The sequence below is a fragment of the Pelodiscus sinensis genome, chromosome 5 (genome assembly GCF_052426305.1).
Source record: "Pelodiscus sinensis isolate ZL-2025 chromosome 5, ASM5242630v1, whole genome shotgun sequence".
Classification (NCBI taxonomy): Eukaryota; Metazoa; Chordata; order Testudines; family Trionychidae; genus Pelodiscus; species Pelodiscus sinensis.
Window position 1 is genome coordinate 135581115 of NC_143056.1, and position 21044 is coordinate 135602158.

Sequence of the window (21044 nt, forward strand, 5' to 3'; positions counted from 1 at the left end):
GCCCTTGTAGCCAAGAAGGCTAATGGCATATTAGGCTGCATTAAGAGGAGCATTGCCAGCAGATCCAGAGATGTCATTATTCCCCTTTATTCGGCTTTGGTGAGGCCACATCTGGAGTACTGTGTCCAGTTCTGGGCCCCCCACTACAAAAAGGATGCGGACGCATTGGAGAGGGTCCAGCGGAGGGCAACCAAAATGATTAGGGGTCTGGAGCATATGACCTACGAGGAGAGGCTGAGGGACTTGGGTCTGTTTAGTCTGCAGAAGCGAAGAGTGAGGGGGGACTTGATAGCAGCCTTCAACTTCCTGAAGGGAGGTTCCAAAGAGGATGGAGAGAGGCTGTTCTCAGTAGTGACAGATGGCAGAACAAGGAGCAATGGTCTCAAGTTGTGGTGGGAGAGGTCCAGATTGGATATTAGGAAAAACTATTTTACTAGGAGGGTAGTGAAGCATTGGAATGGGTTACCTAGGGAAGTAGTGGAGTCTCCATCCCTAGAGGTGTTTAAGTCTCGGCTTGACAAAGCCCTGGCCGGGTTGATTTAGATGGGATTGGTCCTGCCTAGAGCGGAGGGCTGGACTTGACGACCTTCTGAGGTCTCTTCCAGTTCTGATTCTATGATAAGGGGATGGTTGGATGAAATAACATGATCTTGGTAACTAATTGACCATTCATTACCAGTTGGAAATAGGTCAATGGAGGGATGATAGGAGTTGCTATAGGGAACTTTCTGGGTGTCTGGCTGGTGAGTCTTGCCCCCATGCTCAGGGTTTAGCTGATCGCCATATTTGGGGTCAGGAAGGAATTTTCCTCCAGGGTAGATTGGCAGAGGCCCTGGAGGTTTTTCGCCTTCCTCTGTAGCATTGGGCACAGATCACAGCTGAAGGACTCTCTGCATGTTGGGGCCTTCAAAGTATTTGAAGGCTTCAATATCTGAGACATAGGTGAGAGGATTATTCTAAGAGGGGTGGGCGAGATTCTGTGGCCTGCACTGTGCAGGGGGTCAGACTAGATGATCATAATGGTCCCTTCTGACCTTAAAGTCTATGAGTCTATGAGTCTATGAGTCTATGAGGGCCCTGCCCCTCCCCCCTCCCCACCACGCCCCCTGCTGGGCCCGGCCAGGAGCACCCCACAGCCAGGGCCCTGCCCCTCCCCCCTCCCCACCACGCCCCCTGCTGGGCCAGGCCAGGAGCTCCCCCACAGCCAGGGCCCTGCCCCCTCCCCACTGCGCCCCCTGCTGGCAGAGGCAGGAACAGGGGAACACACGGTTGAAGCGGCTTTATTTACACGCACTGATTTGCAGTCACTGCTGTACCCCCCCTTGTACACAGCCGCCCCCCACTCCGGGCACCGGCCCACCCACCCTCACGTGAGCCAATCACAACATCTCCCAGGCTCCCACTGAACAGTGGGCCTGTCCTGGTGAGCCCAGTCCGCCTGTGAATTCATCTTCCTTAGTGTCACCATACAGATTAGGCAGGTGTGGCCATCTCCCTGGATACTGGGCAGCAAAGTCCTGCCCCTGCACAGCTGGCCCAGGTTCCAAGTGTGGTCTCCATAGCAACGTCACAGTGACACCTCAGCCCCTAGTGGGGGGCAAGGTTTGCGATTGGTCTCCATGGAAACTGTCCCAGAGCTCCGCCCCTCAGTGTGTCTCCACGGAGGTGATGCTGCAAGGCCCCGCCCCAGGGCTGGTATGGCGCCCCGCCCCCAGGATAGTGGGGGGGTCCCGGCCAGAGCTGGGGAGGGCTCAGTCCCAGCCGTTGTCCTTGATCATGTGGCTCAGCTCGATGATGAATTTCCCCTCCTTGTACTTCTGGCTGCTCTCGAAGGCTTGTTCCTGTGGGGACAGAGCCGGTCAGCCCCCGGGCCCGACCCCTGGCACCAGGCCGGGCTCAGTGGCGGCAGGGCCGGGCCAAGGGGGCTGCAGCCCGGGGCTGATGGCCATTGTCCGTGGGGAAGAGGTCCCTGTGAGCCAGGCCTTGGCCAGCTGCTCATGCAGCCGGCGGATAGCACAAAGCGAACAGCAGGCTCTGCTGCTGTGGGGCTGCCCGTCCGCACGCGCCTGTGCACGGCCCAAAGCTTATTCCGCACCCGAGGGAAGGTCGGTGGGGAGCAGCGGCCCGGGCCCCCACTCACGTATTTCCAGCCCAGCGTGGTCTTGCAGCTTTCGCAGTAGATGTCGGACACTGCATGTAGCCCTGTCAGCAGCACCCGCTCCTCCGCCGGCCCACAGCCCACGTTCACCCTGCGGGAGAGGGCAAAGGTCAGCACCCGCACCCCTGGGTCCCCCTCCTAGCACAGTCTCCCCATCCCCACGCCCAGTGCCCCCATACTCACACCGAGTTGAAGAGGTACGCGCGGCCCTGACTCCCTTGGAAAGACTAGAATAAATGACAAGAGCATCATTAGCCAGTGAGCCCCAATCCCCCCCAGTCGCCCAACTCTCCCCCTGGGGTCGGGCTTCCTCCTCCGCCCTCCCATGCAGCCCCCACCAACAATCAGCCCAGACTCATCTTCCCCTCCACCAAATGGGCGGGAGTGAGGGGCACCGGCAGGGCGGGGGGGTGCCGTGGGGCGGGAGTGAGGGGCACAGGCCCAGTCTCCTCTGTGTTGTTAACTTAAAGGCACAACAACCACTTCCTTCCCCTTCCCCTTCCCCTTCCCCTTCCCCAGGCTGCAAGCTTCCCCCAGCAGTGACCTTGGAGATGAGGTCATCGTGGCTGGCCAGATGTGCCCGGCAGTGCACACAGCTGTATCTGCGGTGACAGTTGTCCAGGTAGGCCTGGAAAGTCTTGGGCTTGGAAAGCCGGACCATGGTGCCCGGCAGGGCTGCTGCCCGGCCTGGCCTGGCCTCTGGGAGCACTGGGCCTGTGGGGCGGGTGTGCAGCAGTAACTGTAAGGCAAACACACAGGTGTGAGCAGTGCCCTGTGCTGCGAGCTTCCCCCAGCAGTGCCCCCGCCACACCTCCCCTGCGCTGCGAGCTTCCCCCAGCAGTGCCCTACACTGCAAGTCGTGCAACCACTGTCCCGCTCCTGCGCTGTGAACTCCCCTAGCAGTGCCCCCGCCACACCTCCCCCGCGCTGCGAGCTTCCCCCAGCAGTGCCCCGCCACACCTCCCCCGTGCTGCGAGCTTCCCCCAGCAGTGCCCCGCCACACCTCCCCCACGCCGCAAGCTTCCCCCAGCAGTGCCCCGCCACACCTCCCCCGCGCTGCGAGATTCCCCCAGCAGTGCCCCCGCCACACCCCCCCACGCCGCGAGCCACCCCCAGCAGTGCCCCGCCACAACTCCCCCGCGCTGCGAGCTTCCCCCAGCAGTGCCCCCGCCACACCTCGCCCACGCCGCAAGCTTCCCCCAGCAGTGCCCCGCCACAACTCCCCCGCGCTGCGAGATTCCCCCAGCAGTGCCCCGCCACACCTCCCTCACGCCGCGAGCTTCCCCCAGCAGTGCCCCGCCACAACTCCCCCGCGCTGCGAGCTTCCCCCAGCAGTGCCCCGCCACACCTCCCTCACGCTGCGAGCTTCCCCCAGCAGTGCCCCCGCCACACCTCCCTCACGCTGCGAGCTTCCCCCAGCAGTGCCCTACACTGCGAGTCATGCAACCACTGTCCCGCTCCTGCGCTGTGAACTCCCCTAGCAGTGCCCCCGCCACACCTCCCCCGCGCTGCGAGCTTCCCCCAGCAGTGCCCCGCCACACCTCCCCCGCGCTGCGAGCTTCCCCCAGCAGTGCCCCGCCACACCTCCCCCGCGCTGCGAGCTTCCCCCAGCAGTGCCCCGCCACACCTCCCCCACGCTGCGAGCTTCCCCCAGTAGTGCCCCCGCCACACCTCCCCCACGCCGCACCCCGCCACACCTCCCCCGCGCTGCGAGCTTCCCCCAGCAGTGCCCCGCCACACCTCCCTCACGCTGCGAGCTTCCCCCAGCAGTGCCCCCGCCAAACCTCCCTCACGCTGCGAGCTTCCCCTAGCAGTGCCACTAGCCCTTCCCTGTGCTGCAAGCAGTGCCACCACCGTTGCACTGCGAGCTCCCCCCAGCACTGCCCCCACCAGCCCTCCACCAGTGCCACCAGTCCTCGCACTGCAAACAGCGCCACCACCGTCCCTCCCTGCGCTGCGAGCTTCCCCCAGCAGTGTCCCCGCCGCCCCTCCCCCGCGCTGCGAGCCTCCCCCAGCGGTGTCCCCGGGGACACACCTCCGATCCTGCCCGGGCTGTGCGCCCTCCCCGCAGCCGCCGAGGCCGGGCCAGGGAACGGCAGCTGGGAAATGGGGCGCGGGGGGCCCAGCGCCTCTGGCGGAGGGGGAGGGGCAGGACCCCCCTCCAGCCCGCGGCTCCTGCGCTTGTTTACAGACCAGCTGGCAGCCCCCGCCCCGCTCCCAGGAGCCCCCGCGCCGCCGCAGCCGCCAACCGGAAGGCGGCATGCAAATGAGAGTCTTAAAGGGGCAGCGCCGAGCATGGGGTGGGCCCCCAATATCGGGCGGTCCGGGAGAGCCCAGCTAGGGCTCCCCTCCCCTCCCCTCCCGTCCCGCGCCCCTCGCCCGGGTATCACGGCGCCTGGCTTGGGCCCCACAGCCGCGCCCCAGCCCCCCGCGGAGACAGAGAGACACACCAGTCACTGCAAAGGCAAATGTATTCATGGCCCCGCCCCTCGCAGCCCCCCCCAGAATGGTGCAGTGCCCCTCGCAGCCCCCCCAGAATGGTGCAGTGCCCCTCGCAGCCCCCCCCCGGAATGGAGCAGTGCCCCTCGCAGCCCCCCCGGAATGGTGCAGTGCCCCTCGCAGCCCCCCCCCCGGCCCCTCGCAGCCCCCCCCGGAATGGAGCAGTGCCCCTCGCAGCCCCCCCGGAATGGTGCAGTGCCCCTCGCAGCCCCCCCCCGGAATGGAGCAGTGCCCCTCGCAGCCCCCCCCCGGAATGGTGCAGTGCCCCTCGCAGCCCCCCCCGGAATGGAGCAGTGCCCCTCGCAGCCCCCCCCCCGGAATGGAGCAGTGCCCCTCGCAGCCCCCCCCCCCCCCGGAATGGTGCAGTGCCCCTCGCAGCCCCCCCCCGGAATGGAGCAGTGCCCCTCGCAGCCCCCCCCAGAATGGTGCAGTGCCCCTCGCAGCCCCCCCCCCAGCCCCCCCCCCCCGGAATGGAGCAGTGCCCCTCGCAGCCCCCCCCGGAATGGTGCAGTGCCCCTCGCAGCCCCCCCCCGGAATGGTGCAGTGCCCCTCGCAGCCCCCCCCCGGAATGGTGCAGTGCCCCCCGCCCCCCCCCCCCCAGAATGGTGCAGTGCCCCTCGCAGCCCCCCCCGGAATGGTGCAGTGCCCCTCGCAGCCCCCCCCGGAATGGTGCAGTGCCCCTCGCAGCCCCCCCCCGGAATGGAGCAGTGCCCCTCGCAGCCCCCCCCCGGAATGGTGCAGTGCCCCTCGCAGCCCCCCCCCGGAATGGAGCAGTGCCCCTCGCAGCCCCCCCCCGGAATGGAGCAGTGCCCCTCGCAGCCCCCCCCGGAATGGTGCAGTGCCCTTCGCAGCCCCCCCCCCCCCGGAATGGTGCAGTGCCCCTCGCAGCCCCCCCAGAATGGTGCAGTGCCCCTCGCAGCCCCCCGGAATGGTGCAGTGCCCCTCGCAGCCCCCACTGTAATGGTGCAGTGCCCCTCGCAGCCCCCCCAGAATGGTGCAGTGCCCCTCGCAGCCCCCCCCCGGAATGGTGCAGTGCCCCTCGCAGCCCCCACTGTAATGATGCAGTGCCCCTCGCAGCCCCCCCGGAATGGTGCAGTGCCCCTCGCAGCCCCCCCGGAATGGTGCAGTGCCCCCTCGCAGCCCCCCCCCGGAATGGTGCAGTGCCCCCTCGCAGCCCCCCCAGAATGGTGCAGTGCCCCCTCGCAGCCCCCCCAGAATGGTGCAGTGCCCTTCACAGCCCCCCCCCCCCCCCTCGCAGCCCCCCCGGAATGGTGCAGTGCCCCTCGCAGCCCCCCCAGAATGGTGCAGTGCCCCTCGCAGCCCCCACTGTAATGGTGCAGTGCCCCTCGCAGCCCCCCCGAATGGTGCAGTGCCCCCTCGCAGCCCCCCCAGAATGGTGCAGTGCCCCTCGCAGCCCCCCCGGAATGGTGCAGTGCCCCTCGCAGCCCTCCACCACCGCCCTGCAGTGCCCCCACATAGCTCCCCACCGTAACCGTGTGCAGTGCCCCCTCGCAGCCCCCACTGTAATGGTGCAGTGCCCCTCGCAGCCCCCCACCACAACCCTGCAGTGCCCCCGCGCAGTCTCTACACGCAGCCATGCAGTGCCCCTTGCAGCCCCCCCACTGCTGTACTGTGCCCCCACACAGCTCCCCACCATAACCGTGTGCAGTGCCCCCTGGCAGCCCCCCACTGTAACCGTGCAGTGCCCCTCGCAGCCCCCCACTCTGAGAATGGCCAGGGGCAGAACCTGGTTCCCTATCAGGTACCCCAGAAGGGAGAGCAGCAGGGCTCCCTGGGAGCTGGTGCATGGGTGGCCAGCAAGGCCAGTCCCGCCATCAGCAGCGCCCCCGCCCCAGCCTCTGCACTGGCGGTGCACGTCCACACACGCTCCGCTGCGCCCAACAACTTTTATTCTGCACAGGAATAGAGATGAGAGGAGACACCGGGCAGCAGCCTCATCATTCATCCTTCTTGCCCTGCGCAGGCGGGGGGTGGGTGTCAAGGTAGCGACGCAGCAGGGTGGGGTAGTCGGACATGACCCCCGACACCCCGTAACTAAACGCCTCTTCGAAATCCTGCTCCTCGTTCAGAACCCACAGCACAACCTGGTGCCAAGGGGAGGCATGAGAGCAGCCCTGCCGGTGCCCCCCGCTCCTGCCCCCCGCTCCTGCCCCCAGCCCCTTCCGGTGCCCCCTGCTCCTGCCCCCAGCCCTGCCAGTGCCCCCCACACCTGCCCCCAGCCCTTGCCGGTGCCCCCCGCTCCTGCTCCCAGCCCTGCCGGTGCCCCCCGCTCCTGCCCCCAGCCCTGCCGGTGCCCCCCGCTCCTGCCCCCAGCCCTGCCAGTGCCCCCCACACCTGCCCCCAGCCCTTGCCGGTGCCCCCCGCTCCTGCTCCCAGCCCTGCCGGTGCCCCCTGCTCCTGCCCCCAGCCCTGCCAGTGCCCCCCACACCTGCTCCCAGCCCTGCCGGTGCCCCCTGCTCCTGCCCCCAGCCCTGCCGGTGCCCCCCGCTCCTGCCCCCAGCCCTTGCCGGTGCCCCCCGCTCCTGCCCCTGCTGCTGCCCCCAGTCCTGAGGGTGCCCCTCACTCTCGCCCCACAGCTCCTGCCAGCCCAGCCCTGCCCCCAGCCCTGCTGGTGCCCCCACTCTTGACCCTGCCAGCCCTGGGACCTCACCTGAATGCCTCTGTCTTCCAGATGTTTGAAGAGTTTCTCTCTCATGGTGACCCTGGGGGGTGGGGCACAGAGTCAGAAATTGGGGGCTGCTGCCTCCTCCGTCCCCAGGTTTCCTAATACTAATGATGCGAACAGCAGCCCGGCCTCCCTTCCCTCTAAGCAGGGGTGCAGGGGGAGACCTGTGGGGGGTGAAAAGGGGTAGGGGTGCCCCCCACTCACATGTGGGTGAATCTTGCCAGCAGGTCCCCCAGGCATCCTTTGGGCACCGGGAAGTAGGTCCTGAGAGAGAGGGAGGTGGGGTTAATTGGCCCCAGTTACCCCGTCCCCCCCAGGCGCCCCGGCCCCACGCACCGGTTGATGATGGAGGGGAGCGGGCACTGGAGGAAGGACTCCCTCAGCGGCACGAAGGGCAGCAGGCCGGTGTAGTAGAGCAGCAGGAGCAGCAGGCCGCGCTGGACGGAGAAGATGTAGGGCATGTCGGGGTTCTGGGGAGAGCAGAGGGGAGGCTGCTGTGAAGGTGGGGAGGCCAGGGAAGGGTAAGGCAGGGGGTGGCTGGGAGGACAGACGGACGGGAGGTGGCTGGGCAGATGGACAGGCTGGAGGCGGCTGGGTGGACATTGGGGAAGGGACAGACATACCGCCGCCTTGCACTTCTTAAGGACTTTGCTGTTGAAGGATGCCCAGACAGTGATGTGGGAGCGATGGTAACACCGGACGAGCTCAGCCACCTGGGGGTAGGACAGGGAGACAGTCAGGATCCGGGGGTCTCTCCCGGCTCCGGGAGCAGAAGGGGGGCTGGAGCGGGGCGCTGGGGGTCTCTCCCGGCTCCGGGAGCGGAAGGGGGGGCTGGAGCGGGGCACCGGGGGTCTCTCCCGGCTCCGGGAGCGGAAGGGGGGCTGGAGCGGGGCGTCGGGGTCTCTCCCAGCTCCGGGAGCGGAAGGGGGGCTGGAGCGGGGCACCTGGGGTCTCTCCCGGCTCCGGGAGCGGAAGGGGGGCTGGAGCGGGGCGTCGGGGTCTCTCCCGGCTCCGGGAGCGGAAGGGGGGCTGGAGCGGGGCTCCGGGGTCTCTCCCGGCTCCGGGAGCGGAAGGGGGGCTGGAGCAGGGCTCCGGGGTCTCTCCCGGCTCCGGGAGCGGAAGGGGGGCTGGAGCGGGGTGTCGGGGTCTCTCCCGGCTCCGGGAGCGGAAGGGGGGCTGGAGCGGGGTGTCGGGGTCTCTCCCGGCTCCGGGAGCGGAAGGGGGGCTGGAGCGGGGCGTCGGGGTCTCTCCCGGCTCCGGGAGCGGAAGGGGGGCTGGAGCGGGGCGTCGGGGTCTCTCCCGGCTCCGGGAGCGGAAGGGGGGCTGGAGCGGGGCTCCGGGGTCTCTCCCGGCTCCGGGAGCGGAAGGGGGGCTGGAGCGGGGCGCCGGGGGTCTCTCCCGACTCCGGGAGCGGAAGGGGGGCTGGAGCGGGGCGTCGGGGTCTCTCCCGGCTCCGGGAGCGGAAGGGGGGCTGGAGCGGGGCTCCGGGGTCTCTCCCGGCTCCGGGAGCGGAAGGGGGGCTGGAGCGGGGCTCCGGGGTCTCTCCCGGCTCCGGGAGCGGAAGGGGGGCTGGAGCGGGGCTCCGGGGTCTCTCCCGGCTCCGGGAGCGGAAGGGGGGCTGGAGCGGGGCTCCGGGGTCTCTCCCGGCTCCGGGAGCGGAAGGGGGGCTGGAGCGGGGCGCCGGGGTCTCTCCCGGCTCCGGGAGCGGAAGGGGGGCTGGAGCGGGGCGCTGGGGGTCTCTCCCGGCTCCGGGAGCGGAAGGGGGGCTGGAGCGGGGCGCTGGGGGTCTCTCCCGGCTCCGGGAGCGGAAGGGGGGCTGGAGCGGGGCTCCGGGGTCTCTCCTGGCTCCGGGAGCGGAAGGGGGGCTGGAGCGGGGCTCCGGGGTCTCTCCCGGCTCCGGGAGCGGAAGGGGGGCTGGAGCGGGGCGCTGGGGGTCTCTCCCGGCTCTGGGAGCGGAAGGGGGGCTGGAGCGGGGCTCCGGGGTCTCTCCCGGCTCCGGGAGCGGGGGGGGGCTGGAGCGGGGCTCCGGGGTCTCTCCCGGCTCCGGGAGCGGAAGGGGGGCTGGAGCGGGGCGCTGGGGGTCTCTCCCGGCTCCGGGAGCGGAAGGGGGGCTGGAGCGGGGCTCCGGGGTCTCTCCCGGCTCCGGGAGCGGAAGGGGGGCTGGAGCGGGGCTCCGGGGTCTCTCCCGGCTCCGGGAGCGGAAGGGGGGCTGGAGCGGGGCTCCGGGGTCTCTCCCGGCTCCGGGAGCGGAAGGGGGGCTGGAGCGGGGCTCCGGGGTCTCTCCCGGCTCCGGGAGCGGAAGGGGGGCTGGAGCGGGGCTCCGGGGTCTCTCCCGGCTCCGGGAGCGGAAGGGGGGCTGGAGCGGGGCGCTGGGGGTCTCTCCCGGCTCCGGGAGCGGAAGGGGGGCTGGAGCGGGGCTCCGGGGTCTCTCCCGGCTCCGGGAGCGGAAGGGGGGCTGGAGCGGGGCTCCGGGGTCTCTCCCGGCTCCGGGAGCGGAAGGGGGGCTGGAGCGGGGCGCCGGGGTCTCTCCCGGCTCCGGGAGCGGAAGGGGGGCTGGAGCGGGGCTCCGGGGTCTCTCCCGGCTCCGGGAGCGGAAGGGGGGCTGGAGCGGGCTCCGGGGTCTCTCCCGGCTCCGGGAGCGGAAGGGGGGCTGGAGCGGGCTCCGGGGTCTCTCCCGGCTCCGGGAGCGGAAGGGGGGCTGGAGCGGGCTCCGGGGTCTCCCTGCATGCTCATCGGGGCACACAGATGCCGGCGCGGCGCTCCCTGTGCGGTAGCTGGGCTTGCAGGCCCGAACGCCTGGGTCCCTCACCTTCCGGATCAGCTCGTCGTCATCCTCCTTGATCTCCACGTTGACGGGCAGGTGGGGGAAGCGCTGGAACACCTCCTCCAGGCGCGGGATGCGGCGGTCGGCGCCATGCGCCAAGGCCCCTGGCGGGGAGGGAGGGTGCTCAATGGGTGGGGTGGGGGCCTGGATCCCGGGTGCAGGGAGGGGAGATTTGGCACTTACCGGGCGAGAAGGTCACCTCCAAAGGGTCCCTGTAGGGGGGCAGGTCCTGGGGGGAGAGGGGCAGCGTCACAAGCACAGGGGTGGGGGGAGCTCAGCTCATGGGCCTGGTGGGGGCTGACCAGGAGGATGGGGGCCCCAACTCACATTGCTTGAGGTTCCCATGGGGTGTCTAGGGGGCCTGGGAGAGCTTGGGGTGGTCCAAGTCCCAGAGAGCGGAGGCCTATGGGGTCTGGGTGGGGGCTAGGTGCAGTGATGGTGTTACTGGGGTGGCCGGGGGGGTGGTTGATGTCACTGGGGGTGTAGCTTGGAGGCAGGGTGGGGGTGTCATTGGGGGGCAGGGCAGGGGCTGGTGTGGCTGGGAGGCAGGGTGGGGGTTGGGTGCAGTGGGGGGCTGGGCAGGGGCTGGTGGGGGGCAGGCTGGGGGGGGGCAGGGGGTGGGGGTGTGGGGGGCAGGTGCTGGGGAGGCAGGGGCTGGGGGGCAGGGCAGGGGCTGGTGTGGCTGGGAGGCAGGGTGGGGGTTGGGCGCAGGGGGCAGGGGCTGGGGGTGGGGGTGTCATTGGGGGGCAGGGGCTGGGTGCAGTGGGGGGCTGGGCAGGGGCTGGTGCGGCTGGGAGGCAGGGTGGGGGTTGGGTGCAGTGGGGGGCTGGGAGGGCAGGGGGGGCAGGGCAGGGGCTGGTGTGGCTGGGAGGCAGGGTGGGGGTTGGGCGCAGTGGGGGTGTCATTGGGGGGCAGGGGCTGGGTGCAGTGGGGGGCTGGGCAGGTGCTGGTGCGGCTGGGGGGCAGGGTGGGGGTTGGGTGCAGTGGGGGTGTCATTGGGGGGCAGGGGCTGGGTGCAGTGGGGGGGGGGCTGGGCAGGTGCTGGTGCGGCTGGGGGGCAGGGTGGGGGTTGGGTGCAGTGGGGGTGTCATTGGGGGGCAGGGGCTGGGTGCAGTGGGGGGCTGGGCTGGTGCGGCTGGGGGGCAGGGTGGGGGTTGGGTGCAGTGGGGGTGTCATTGGGGGGCAGGGGCTGGGTGCAGTGGGGGGCTGGGCAGGTGCGGCTGGGGGGCAGGGTGGGGGTTGGGCGCAGAGGGGGCGTGGCCGAGCCGGGCTCTCACCGCGTAGTCCAGGTCCCGGATGTTGTGGTCCCAGCCTGCCTGGCGCCGCAGGTTCTGGTCGTGGGACACCACCACGTGCCCGTCCCGCGTGCGCTGGCAGTCCAGCTCCAGCAGCTGCGCGCCCTGGGCCACCGCGCTGCGGGGAGAGGGGGTCAGCGGGCGGGGAGAGGGGGTCAGCGGGCGGGCAGAGGGGGGGAGAGGGGGTCAGCGGGCGGGCGGGGAGAGGGAGGGAGAGGGGGTCAGTGGGCGAGCGGAGGGGGTCAGCGGGCGGGCGGGGAGAGGGAGAGAGAGGGGGTCAGCGGGCGGGCGGAGCGGGGCGAGGGGGGGGGTCAGCGGGCGGGCGGGGAGAGGGAGGGAGAGGGGGTCAGCGGGCGAGCGGAGGGGGGTCAGCGGGCGGGCGGAGGGGGTCAGCGGGCGAGCGGAGGGGGTCAGTGGGCGAGCGGGGCGGGAGAGGGGGTCAGCGGGCGGGCGGGCGGAGGGGGGGTCAGCGGGCGGGCGGGGGGGGAGAGGGGGTCAGCGGGCGGCGGAGGGGGGTCAGAGGGCGGGCGGAGGGAGTCAGCGGGCGAGCGGGGCGGGAGAGGGGGTCAGCGGGCGGGCGGGCGGAGGGGGGGTCAGCGGGCGGGCGGGGGGAGAGGGGGTCAGCGGGTGGGTGGGGGGGAGAGAGAGTCAGTGGGCGAGCGGAGGGGGATCAGCGGGCGGGCGGGGAGAGGGGGGGAGAGGGGGTCAGCGGGCGAGCGGGGGGGGGAGAGAGAGTCAGTGGGCGAGCGGAGGGGGTCAGCGGGCGGGCGGGGGGGGGGTCAGCGGGCGAGCGGGGCGGGAGAGGGGGTCAGCGGGCGGGCGGGCGGAGGGGGGGGTCAGCGGGCGGGCGGGGGGGGAGAGGGGGTCAGCGGGCGGGCGGGCGGGCAGGAGGGGGGGGTCAGCGGGCGGGCGGGGGGGGAAGGGGACCGGGGGGGTCACTCACTGGGTAAAAGCCTCCAGCGTGTTCTCGATCCTCTCGCCGCAGCCTGAGGGCGGGGGGCGGATGCTCCGGTTACAGACCCCGGCCCCGGGTGTGCGGGGAAGGGGTCTGTGTCTCGGCGCAGGTAGGCGGAGCCGGTTCCGGCACCTGCCGCCTCCCCCCGGACCCCCCCCCCCGCCCGTTGTCCCGGCACCTGCCGCCCTCCCCCCGGACCCCCCCCCCCCCCCCCCCGTTGTCCCGGCACCTGCCGCCTCCCCCCGGACCCCCCCCGCCCGCCCGTTGTCCCGGCACCTGCCGCCCTCCCCCCCGGATCCCCCCCCCCCCCCCCCCCCCCCGCCCGCCCGTTGTCCCGGCACCTGCCGCCTCCCCCCGGACCCCCCCCCCGCCCGCCCGTTGTCCCGGCACCTGCCGCCCTCCCCCGGATCCCCCCGCCCGCCCGTTGTCCCGGCACCTGCCGCCCTCCCCCCGGATCCCCCCCCCCGCCCGCCCGTTGTCCCGGCACCTGCCGCCCTCCCCCCGGACCCCCCCCGCCCGCCCGTTGTCCCGGCACCTGCCGCCTCCCCCCGGACCCCCCCCGCCCGCCCGTTGTCCCGGCACCTGCCGCCCTCCCCCGGATCCCCCCCCCCGCCCGCCCGTTGTCCCGGCACCTGCCGCCTCCCCCCGGACCCCCCCCCCCCCGCCCGCCCGTTGTCCCGGCACCTGCCGCCCTCCCCCCGGACCCCCCCCCCGCCCGCCCGTTGTCCCGGCACCTGCCGCCCTCCCCCCGGACCCCCCCCCCCCGCCCGCCCGTTGTCCCGGCACCTGCCGCCTCCCCCCGGACCCCCCCCGCCCGTTGTCCCGGCACCTGCCGCCCTCCCCCCGGACCCCCCCCGCCCGTTGTCCCGGCACCTGCCGCCCTCCCCCCGGCCCCCCCCCCGCCCGTTGTCCCGGCACCTGCCGCCTCCCCCCGGCCCCCCCCCCCGCCCGTTGTCCCGGCACCTGCCGCCCTCCCCCCAGCTCACCCCCGCGGTGGGCCACGTGGCGGCAGGGGAAGGGGGGCGGCCGAGGCCGGTGCAGCAGCTGGGGCCGGCGTCGGAGGCAGAGCGAGGCCAGGACGAAGCCCCCCAGGGCCGGGAGCGCCAGCAGCAGCCCGGCAGCCATGGCGCGGATCGGGGCCGGTCGGGCCGGTCTGGGCGCGGTGGGGCGGGCGCGGTGGGGCAAAGGCCGGTGGGGCGGCGCAGCTACCCACGCGGGACCCGCCCCCAGCAGACACGGCTGAGCTCCAGAGGGTTTATTGGGGTCTGTACAGCTCCACAGAGACACCCAGGCAGGTCCAGGGGCAGGGACCAGCCACGTGCACACAGGTTGGCAGCCAGACAGAGAAACTGAGGAAGAGAACGGGAGTGGGAGCTCCTCCTGCCCCCCAACAGCCTTGGATCTGGGCTCTCCCCCCCCACTCCAGAAGGAGAGTGGGGGCTAGTGGTTAGAGGGGCCTGGGTTCTCTCCCAGCTCAGGAGGGGAGTGGGGGTTAGTGGGGGGGGGCGGGAGCCAGGACTCCAGAAGGGGAGTGGGGGTGGGAGCAGGCCGTCTTGTGTCTCCCAGCTCAGGAGGGGAGTGGGGGTTAGTGGGGGGGGGCGGGAGCCAGGACTCCAGAAGGGGAGTGGGGGTGGGAGCAGGCCGTCTTGTGTCTCCCAGCTCAGGAGGGGAGTGGGGGTTAGTGGGGGGGGGCGGGAGCCAGGACTCCAGAAGGGGAGTGGGGGTGGGAGCAGGCCGTCTTGTGTCTCCCAGCTCAGGAGGGGAGTGGGGGTTAGTGGAGGGGGGGCGGGAGCCAGGACTCCAGAAGGGAAGTGGGGGTGGGAGCAGGCCGTCTTGTGTCTCCCAGCTCAGGAGGGGAGTGGGGGTTAGTGGGGGGGGCGGGAGCCAGGACTCCAGAAGGGAAGTGGGGGTGGGAGCAGGCCGTCTTGTGTCTCCCAGCTCAGGAGGGGAGTGCGGGTTAGTGGGGGGGGCGGGAGCCAGGACTCCAGAAGGGAAGTGGGGGTGGGAGCAGGCCGTCTTGTGTCTCCCAGCTCAGGAGGGGAGTGGGGGGTTAGTGGGGGGGCGGGAGCCAGGACTCCAGAAGGGGAGTGGGGGTGGGAGCAGGCCGTCTTGTGTCTCCCAGCTCAGGAGGGGACTGGGGGCTAGTAGTTGGGTGGGGGGGGCTGGGAGCGAGGACTCCAGGAGAGTGGGGGTGGGCGCAGGCCGTCTTGTGTCTCCCAGCTCAGGAGGGGACTGGGGGCTAGTAGTTGGGTGGGGGGGCTGGGAGCGAGGACTCCAGGAGAGTGGGGGTGGGCGCAGGCCGTCTTGTGTCTCCCAGCTCAGGAGGGGACTGGGGGCTAGTAGTTGGGTGGGGGGGGCTGGGAGCGAGGACTCCAGGAGAGTGGGGGTGGGCGCAGGCCGTCTTGTGTCTCCCAGCTCAGGAGGGGAGTGAGGGGGGGCAGAGCTGAGGGCTGGAGCCAGCACGCCCAGGTTCTCCCTGGCTCTGGGAGGGGAGTGGGGCCTGGTGGGTAGAGCAGGGGCCTGGAGCCAGCACTCTCGGGGTCTCAGGGAGGGGACGGTTGCCAGTGGGCTAAGGAGGGGGCCTTTCAGGCTGAGGTGTCAGGCTCTGCCTTAGCCCTTTGAAGGGAGGTGGCTCCCCCAAGGAGGGGGAGGGACAATACAAATCTCGGGCCACTTCTGGCCCTGTTCTCGGGGGAGCCCCCAACCCTGGCTCGCCAATGAAGCCGGGGGCCCCGGGACGGGCAGCAGGAGAAACTAGGGCAGGCGGGGCAGGGAGGCCGGGCTGGCCTGCACCATCCCCACCCGGCGCCACGGCACAACCCGCAGCCGGGCGGCAGGAGGGGTCCGGGGGGCCGAGCGCGACTGGTGATGAGTTAGAAGCGAGATTCCCCCTCCACGGCCAGGAGTGGGGGCACCGGGTCCCCCGGCTCCAGAGTCACAGCCACATTGCGAAGCAGTTACACAGCACGACGGCAGGGCCGGGCCGGCCAGTCCCAGCGGCGCCCGGCGCAGGCTCCGGTCCGAAACCTCCGCCACGGGCAGGTCTAGGCTGGCGCGCGGCGGGCCTGGGCCGGAGAGAGGCAGTGAGCCCGGCGAGTGCCCCGGCGCGCCCCCCATTCCCTGCCCCCCCGCCGGCGCCTGCCCAGTGCCCCCCACCGGCGCCCCCCATTCCCCGCCCCCCAGCCTGCCCCTGCCCAGTGCCCCCCGCCAGCGCCCCCCATTCCCTGCCCCCCAGCCAGCGCCTGCCCAGTGCCCCCCACCAGCGCCCCCCATTCCCTGCCCCCCAGCCAGCGCCTGCCCAGTGCCCCCCGCCAGCGCCCCCCATTCTCCGCCCCCCCCAGCCTGCCCCTGCCCAGTGCCCCCCGCCAGCGCCCCCCATTCCCTGCCCCCCAGCCAGCGCCTGCCCAGTGCCCCCCGCCAGCGCCCCCCATTCCCCGCCCCCCCAGCCAGCACCTGCCCAGTGTCCCCCCGCCAGTGCCCCCCATTCTCTGCCCCCCCAGCCAGCCCCTGCCCAGTGCCCCCCGCCAGCGCCCCCCATTCCCTGCCCCCCCAGCCAGCCCCCGCCCAGCACCCCCCAGCCAGCACCCCCCATTCTCAGCACCCCCCAGCCAGCCCCTGCCCCCGAGCAGCTCCCACCCAGCGCCCCCCAGCCAGCCCCCACCCAGTGCCCAGCCTCTGCCCAGTGCTGGGTGGGAGTGGGTGTCCCCGGAGGGGCAGGAGGCACTGACCAGCGCTCACGGCCCCTGGTAGCCTGGCTGGAACCGCGCCGTCTCCTCGAAGATCAGCTCCTTCAGCTTCTCCTTGGGCAGGTCGTCCAGCTCCATGTCGAAGGTGAAGGGCTCTTCGGCCACTGGCTGCAAAGAGAGCGGGGCCGTGAGCCAGGCGGGGACCCCCCAGCCCTACCCGCCCCCCCGAGCCGGGGCCCTACCTCATCGGAGGGGTCATAGTACTGCTCCAGGTAGGGGTGCGCCAGCGAGTCCTCCACAGTGATGCGCTTGTTGGGGTTAAAAGTTAGCATCTTGTCCAGCAGGTCGAGGGCTGCGGGCGAAAGCAGGGTGAGGGGGGAAGAGCAGGACTGGGTGTGGGGCAGGGTGAGGGGGGGAAAGAGCAGGACTGGGTGTGGGGCAGGGTGAAGGGGGGAAGAGCAGGGCTGGGTGAGGGGGGAAGAGCAGGGCTGGGTGAGGGGGGGAAGGGCAGGGCTGGGTGAGGGGCAGGGGGGGAAGAGCAGGGCAGGGTGGGGGCAGGACGAGGGGGGAAGAGCAGGGCGAGGGGGGAAGAGCAGGGCTGGGTGAGGGGCAGGGTGGGGGGCAGGGCGAGGGGGGAAGAGCAGGGTGAGGGGGGAAGGGCAGGGCTGGGTGAGGGGGCAGGGTGAGGGGAGGAAGGGCAGGGTGAGGGGGGGAGAGCGGGGCAGGGTGAGGGGGGGAGAGCGGGGCAGGGTGAGGGGCAGGACGAGTGGGGGAAGGGCAGGGCGGAGGGAAGGACAGGGCTGGGTGGGGGGCAGGGCGAGGGGGGAAGGGCAGGGCTGGGTGAGGGGGGAAGAGCAGGGCTGGGTGAGGGGCAGGGTGGGGGGCAGGACGAGAGGGGGGAAGGGCAGGGCGGGGGGGAAGGGCAGGGCTGGGTGGGGGGCAAGGCGAGGGGGGAAGGGCAGGGCTGGGTGAGGGGGGAAGAGCGGGGCAGGGCGAGGGGGGAAGAGCAGGGCGAGGGGGGAAGGGCAGGGCTGGGTGAGGGGGGGAAGGGCAGGGCTGGGTGAGGGGGGAAGAGCGGAGCAGGGCGAGGGGGGAAGGGCAGGGCTGGGTGAGGGGGGGAAGGGCAGGGCTGGGTGAGGGCGGAAGAGCGGGGCAGGGCGAGGGGGGAAGGGCAGGGCTGGGTGAGGGGGGGAAGGGCAGGGCTGGGTGAGGGCGGAAGAGCGGGGCAGGGCGAGGGGGGAAGGGCAGGGCAGGGCGAGGGGGGAAGAGCAGGGCGAGGGGGGAAGGGCAGGGCTGGGCGAGGGGGGAAGGGCAGGGCTGGGTGAGGGGGGAAGAGCGGGGCAGGGCGAGGGGGGAAGAGCAGGGCGAGGGGGAAGGGCAGGGCTGGGTGAGGGCGGAAGAGCGGGGCAGGGCGAGGGGGGAAGAGCGGGGCGAGGGGGGAAGGGCAGGGCTGGGTGGGGGGGGAAGAGCGGGGCAGGGCGAGGGGGGAAGAGCAGGGCGAGGGGGGAAGGGCAGGGCTGGGTGAGGGGGGAAGAGCGGGGCAGGGCGAGGGGGGAAGAGCAGGGCGAGGGGGGAAGAGCAGGGCGAGGGGGGAAGGGCAGGGCTGGGTGAGGGGGGGAAGGGCAGGGCTGGGTGAGGGGGGAAGAGCGGAGCAGGGCGAGGGGGGAAGAGCAGGGCGAGGGGGGAAGGGCAGGGCTGGGTGAGGGGGGAAGAGCGGAGCAGGGCGAGGGGGGAAGAGCAGGGCGAGGGGGGAAGGGCAGGGCTGGGTGAGGGGGGAAGAGCAGGGCTGGGTGAGGGGCAGGGTGGGGGGCAGGACGAGAGGGGGGAAGGGCAGGGCGGGGGGGAAGGACAGGGCTGGGTGGGGGGCAAGGCGAGGGGGGAAGGGCAGGGCTGGGTGAGGGGGGAAGAGCGGGGCAGGGCGAGGGGGGAAGAGCAGGGCGAGGGGGGAAGGGCAGGGCTGGGTGAGGGCGGAAGAGCGGGGCAGGGTGAGGGGGGAAGAGCAGGGCGAGGGGGGAAGGGCAGGGCTGGGTGAGGGGGGAAGGGCAGGGCTGGGCGAGGGGGGAAGAGCAGGGCGAGGGGGGAAGGGCAGGGCTGGGCGAGGGGGGAAGGGCAGGGCTGGGTGAGGGCGGAAGAGCGGGGCAGGGTGAGGGGGGGCAGGGAAGGGCTGGGAGTGGGGCAGAGCGAGGGGCAGGGGGTGGGGCAGGGAGTCTGGACACCTGGGTGCTCTCCCAGCTCGCGAGGGGGAGGACCCTCACCTTTGGGGTCGGCCTTGGGGAAGAGCTTGGGCCAGGGCACCTTGGTCTTGTGGGGCAGGGACTGCAGGTAGTTTCGCGCCTTCATGTTGATGATGCAGTTGAGGTCGTCCTGCGAGGGGGAGCCCAGGATCCCTGCGCAGGGGAGGAGTCAGGAGTCGCCAGGCCTGGCCCCCTCCGAGCCAGCTCCACCCCGCACTGACAGACCCCCCCGCCCCCTGCCCCGCCCCTCACCCAGGATGTGGTTGAGCTGGTCCAGGTAGTGCTTGCCGGGGAAGATGGGCCGGTTGGACAACATCTCAGCCAGGATGCAGCCCACTGACCAGATGTCGATGGATTTAGTGTAGCCCTGCGGGCAGAGGAGAGCAGGTCAGAGGGGGCAGGACAGGGGCCCCCAGAGGGCCCCCTGGCTACGCATGTTTCACTGCCTGGAGAAAAGGACAGTCCAGGCCAAGGAATGACAGTGCCCCTAGTACCAGGGTGGACCCAGGAGTCCTGGGTCTCCAGCCTGCCTGCTGCGGGCGCAGGAGCGGCACCGGGGTCTGACGAGCATCGGTGCCCCGGGCTCCGCGCCGGCTCCCCCGGAGGCTGTGGCAGCACGGAGAGCCGCTGGGGCTGGGACCGGTGCCGCGGTTACATCCCCCAACATCCCAACACCCAGTGCCTGGCCCTCGCCCAGCACTCCCTGAATCACAGCTAGAGCCAGCTTCCAGCCCCACACCTTGGAGTTGAGCATGATCTCGGGGGCCCGGTACCAGCGGGTGGCCACGTACTCCGTCAGGAAGCCGGTGTGGTCGTGCTCGGGGTCGGCAATGCGAGCCAGCCCAAAGTCACAGATCTGCAGCGGGGAGGAAGGTTAGCTGAGCTGCCCGCCCCCCTGGAGCCCAGGGAACGCAGCAGTGGAGGCCAGAGACGCAGGGAGGTGTGAAGGGGGATCGGTGGGGGTGGGGCGCAGTGCGGGGTGTGCGTGCAGCAGGGCTGAGGGCTGGTTGGGGACGGGGTGGGGTGTGACCGAGGGCTGGATGGGGTCAGAGGCATGGTCATGACTGAGGGCTGGTTGGGGGTGTGCAGCCGGGGGCGGGGCCTATGGCTGGTTGGGGGTGGGACACGCCACCAGGGGCGGGGTGGGAGCTGAGAGGGGCGGGGCCGAGGGCGGGCCCACCTTGAGGTCGCACGTGGTGTTGATGAGCAGGTTGCTGGGCTTGAGGTCGCGGTGCAGCACGTTGGACTGGCCGGGGGCGGGGCCGAGGGGGCGGGGCGGGGCCGAGGGGCGGGGTCGGGGCGGGCCCACCTTGAGTTTCGCACGTGGTGTTGATGAGCAGGTTGCTGGGCTTGAGGTCGCGGTGCAGCACGTTGGACTGGCCGGGGGCGGGGCGGAGGGGGCGGGGCCGAGGGGCGGGGCCGGGGCGGGCCCACCTTGAGGTCGCACGTGGTGTTGATGAGCAGGTTGCTGGGCTTGAGGTCGCGGTGCAGCACGTTGGACTGGCCGGGGGCGGGGCGGGGCCGAGGGGGCGGGGCCGGGGCGGGGCCGAGGGGCGGGGCGGGCCCACCTTGAGGTCGCACGTGGTGTTGATGAGCAGGTTGCTGGGCTTGAGGTCGCGGTGCAGCACGTTGGACTGGCCGGGGGCGGGGCGGAGGGGGCGGGGCCGAGGGGCGGGGGCGGGGCCGAGGGGCGGGGCGGGGCGGGCCCACCTTGAGGTCGCACGTGGTGTTGATGAGCAGGTTGCTGGGCTTGAGGTCGCGGTGCAGCACGTTGGACTGGCCGGGGGCGGGGCGGAGGGGGCGGGGCCGAGGGGCGGGGGCGGGGCCGAGGGGCGGGCCCACCTTGAGGTCGCACGTGGTGTTGATGAGCAGGTTGCTGGGCTTGAGGTCGCGGTGCAGCACGTTGGCCGAGTGGATGTACTTGAGGCCGCGCAGGATCTGGTACAGGAAGTAGCAGATGTGGTCGTTGCTCAGCTGCTGCGTCTTCAGCAGCTTGTACAGGTCGGTCTCCATCAGGTCCTGCACGATGTAGCTGGGGGCGGGGTCAAGGGGCACAACGGCCGCGGGGCGGGGCGCGCGCGGGGGGCGGGTCGCGCGGGCGCGCGCAGGGGCCGGCGCGGGCGCGCGCAGGGGCGGGGCAGGATACACGTCGCGCATGTGCTCGATGGCGGCGGCGCGCAGCACGTCGTTGATGCCGATGATGTTCTCGTGGCGGAAGCGCAGCAGGATCTTGATCTCGCGCAGCGTGCGCTGGCAGTACGTCTGGTGCTCGAACGGGCTGATCTTCTTGATGGCCGCGCGCGCCTTGCTCACGTGGTCGTAGGCGGAGCTGCGGGGACGGGAGGGGCGGGGTTAGCGCCGCGCCCCGCAGCCCCGGGGGGGGGGGGGCCCGGGCGGCGGGGGGGCGCTCACCAGACCATGCCGTACGCCCCCTCCCCGATGTACTGCAGGTCCGTGTAGCGCGGCCCCACGTCGAACACCTGCCCCTTCACCGACTCCACCCCCAGCTTGGGCGCCCCCGGCACCGGCCCGGGCCCCCCCGGGGCCGCCGCTGTCGCCGCCGCCATGGCCGCTGCGCTCCGATCCCGCTGCCGCAGCCGCACCCGGAACCGCCCCGCCCGACGGCTCTGCGCAGGCGCACGGGCTGCCCGACGGCCCGCGTCACGTCGCCGCCATCCGCTACGCGCCCGGATTGGAGCGCTGCTTC

At 72.0% G+C, this 21044-nt stretch overlaps 2 protein-coding genes across 7 annotated transcripts; both read right to left on the minus strand.

The window, feature by feature from the left end:
• Window positions 1–1263: 1263 nt before the first annotated feature.
• Window positions 1264–13710, minus strand: LOC142825559 (lysophospholipase D GDPD3-like). 5 transcript variants are annotated; one of them, XM_089779064.1, is made up of 13 exons: window positions 13404–13597; window positions 12406–12448; window positions 11445–11580; window positions 10351–10396; window positions 10153–10271; window positions 7967–8056; window positions 7680–7813; window positions 7548–7607; window positions 7329–7380; window positions 2703–2897; window positions 2342–2385; window positions 2096–2249; window positions 1604–1841 (listed from the first exon to the last, which is right to left on the minus strand). In XM_089779064.1, exons 1-13 carry the CDS (start codon window positions 13540–13542, stop codon window positions 1752–1754), a joined length of 1302 nt encoding a protein of 433 aa, XP_089635190.1. In that variant the 5' UTR covers window positions 13543–13597; the 3' UTR covers window positions 1604–1751. The 5 variants fall into 5 exon arrangements, with proteins under 5 accessions (XP_089635189.1, XP_089635188.1, XP_089635190.1 ...); XM_089779065.1 differs by having other exon boundaries at window positions 2141–2249; window positions 13404–13594; XM_089779063.1 differs by lacking the exon at window positions 7967–8056 and having other exon boundaries at window positions 1264–1841; window positions 2344–2385; window positions 13404–13602.
• On the minus strand, window positions 13658–21020 carry MAPK3 (mitogen-activated protein kinase 3). Of its 2 annotated transcripts, XM_075917417.2 has the most exons (9): window positions 20750–20988; window positions 20484–20666; window positions 20180–20369; window positions 19077–19193; window positions 18590–18704; window positions 18359–18490; window positions 16346–16455; window positions 16146–16271; window positions 13658–15482 (listed from the first exon to the last, which is right to left on the minus strand). In XM_075917417.2, exons 1-8 carry the CDS (start codon window positions 20902–20904, stop codon window positions 16152–16154), a joined length of 1122 nt encoding a protein of 373 aa, XP_075773532.1. In that variant the 5' UTR covers window positions 20905–20988; the 3' UTR covers window positions 13658–15482; window positions 16146–16151. The 2 variants fall into 2 exon arrangements, 1 of the variants encoding a protein (XP_075773532.1); XR_016349765.1 differs by lacking the exons at window positions 13658–15482; window positions 16146–16271; window positions 16346–16455; window positions 18359–18490 and adding an exon at window positions 19518–20086 and having other exon boundaries at window positions 20750–21020.
• Window positions 21021–21044: the final 24 nt, after the last annotated feature.

Excerpts from the sequence above, each read along its gene's own strand:
- LOC142825559 (XM_089779062.1), bottom strand. The coding sequence starts at position 13,542 with ATGGCTGCCGGGCTGCTGCTGGCGCTCCCGGCCCTGGGGGGCTTCGTC. Across the intron at positions 12,449-13,403 it reads CCACGTGGCCCACCGCGGGG|GCTGCGGCGAGAGGATCGAG; the intron begins GTGAGCTGGGGG and ends CCCCGCCCTCAG. Across the intron at positions 2,386-2,702 it reads ACGATGACCTCATCTCCAAG|TCTTTCCAAGGGAGTCAGGG; the intron begins GTCACTGCTGGG and ends CATTTATTCTAG.
- MAPK3 (XM_075917417.2), bottom strand. The coding sequence starts at position 20,904 with ATGGCGGCGGCGACAGCGGCGGCCCCGGGGGGGCCCGGGCCGGTGCCG. Across the intron at positions 20,370-20,483 it reads ATCGAGCACATGCGCGACGT|CTACATCGTGCAGGACCTGA; the intron begins GTATCCTGCCCC and ends CCCCGCCCCCAG. Across the intron at positions 16,272-16,345 it reads ACTATGACCCCTCCGATGAG|CCAGTGGCCGAAGAGCCCTT; the intron begins GTAGGGCCCCGG and ends CTCTCTTTGCAG.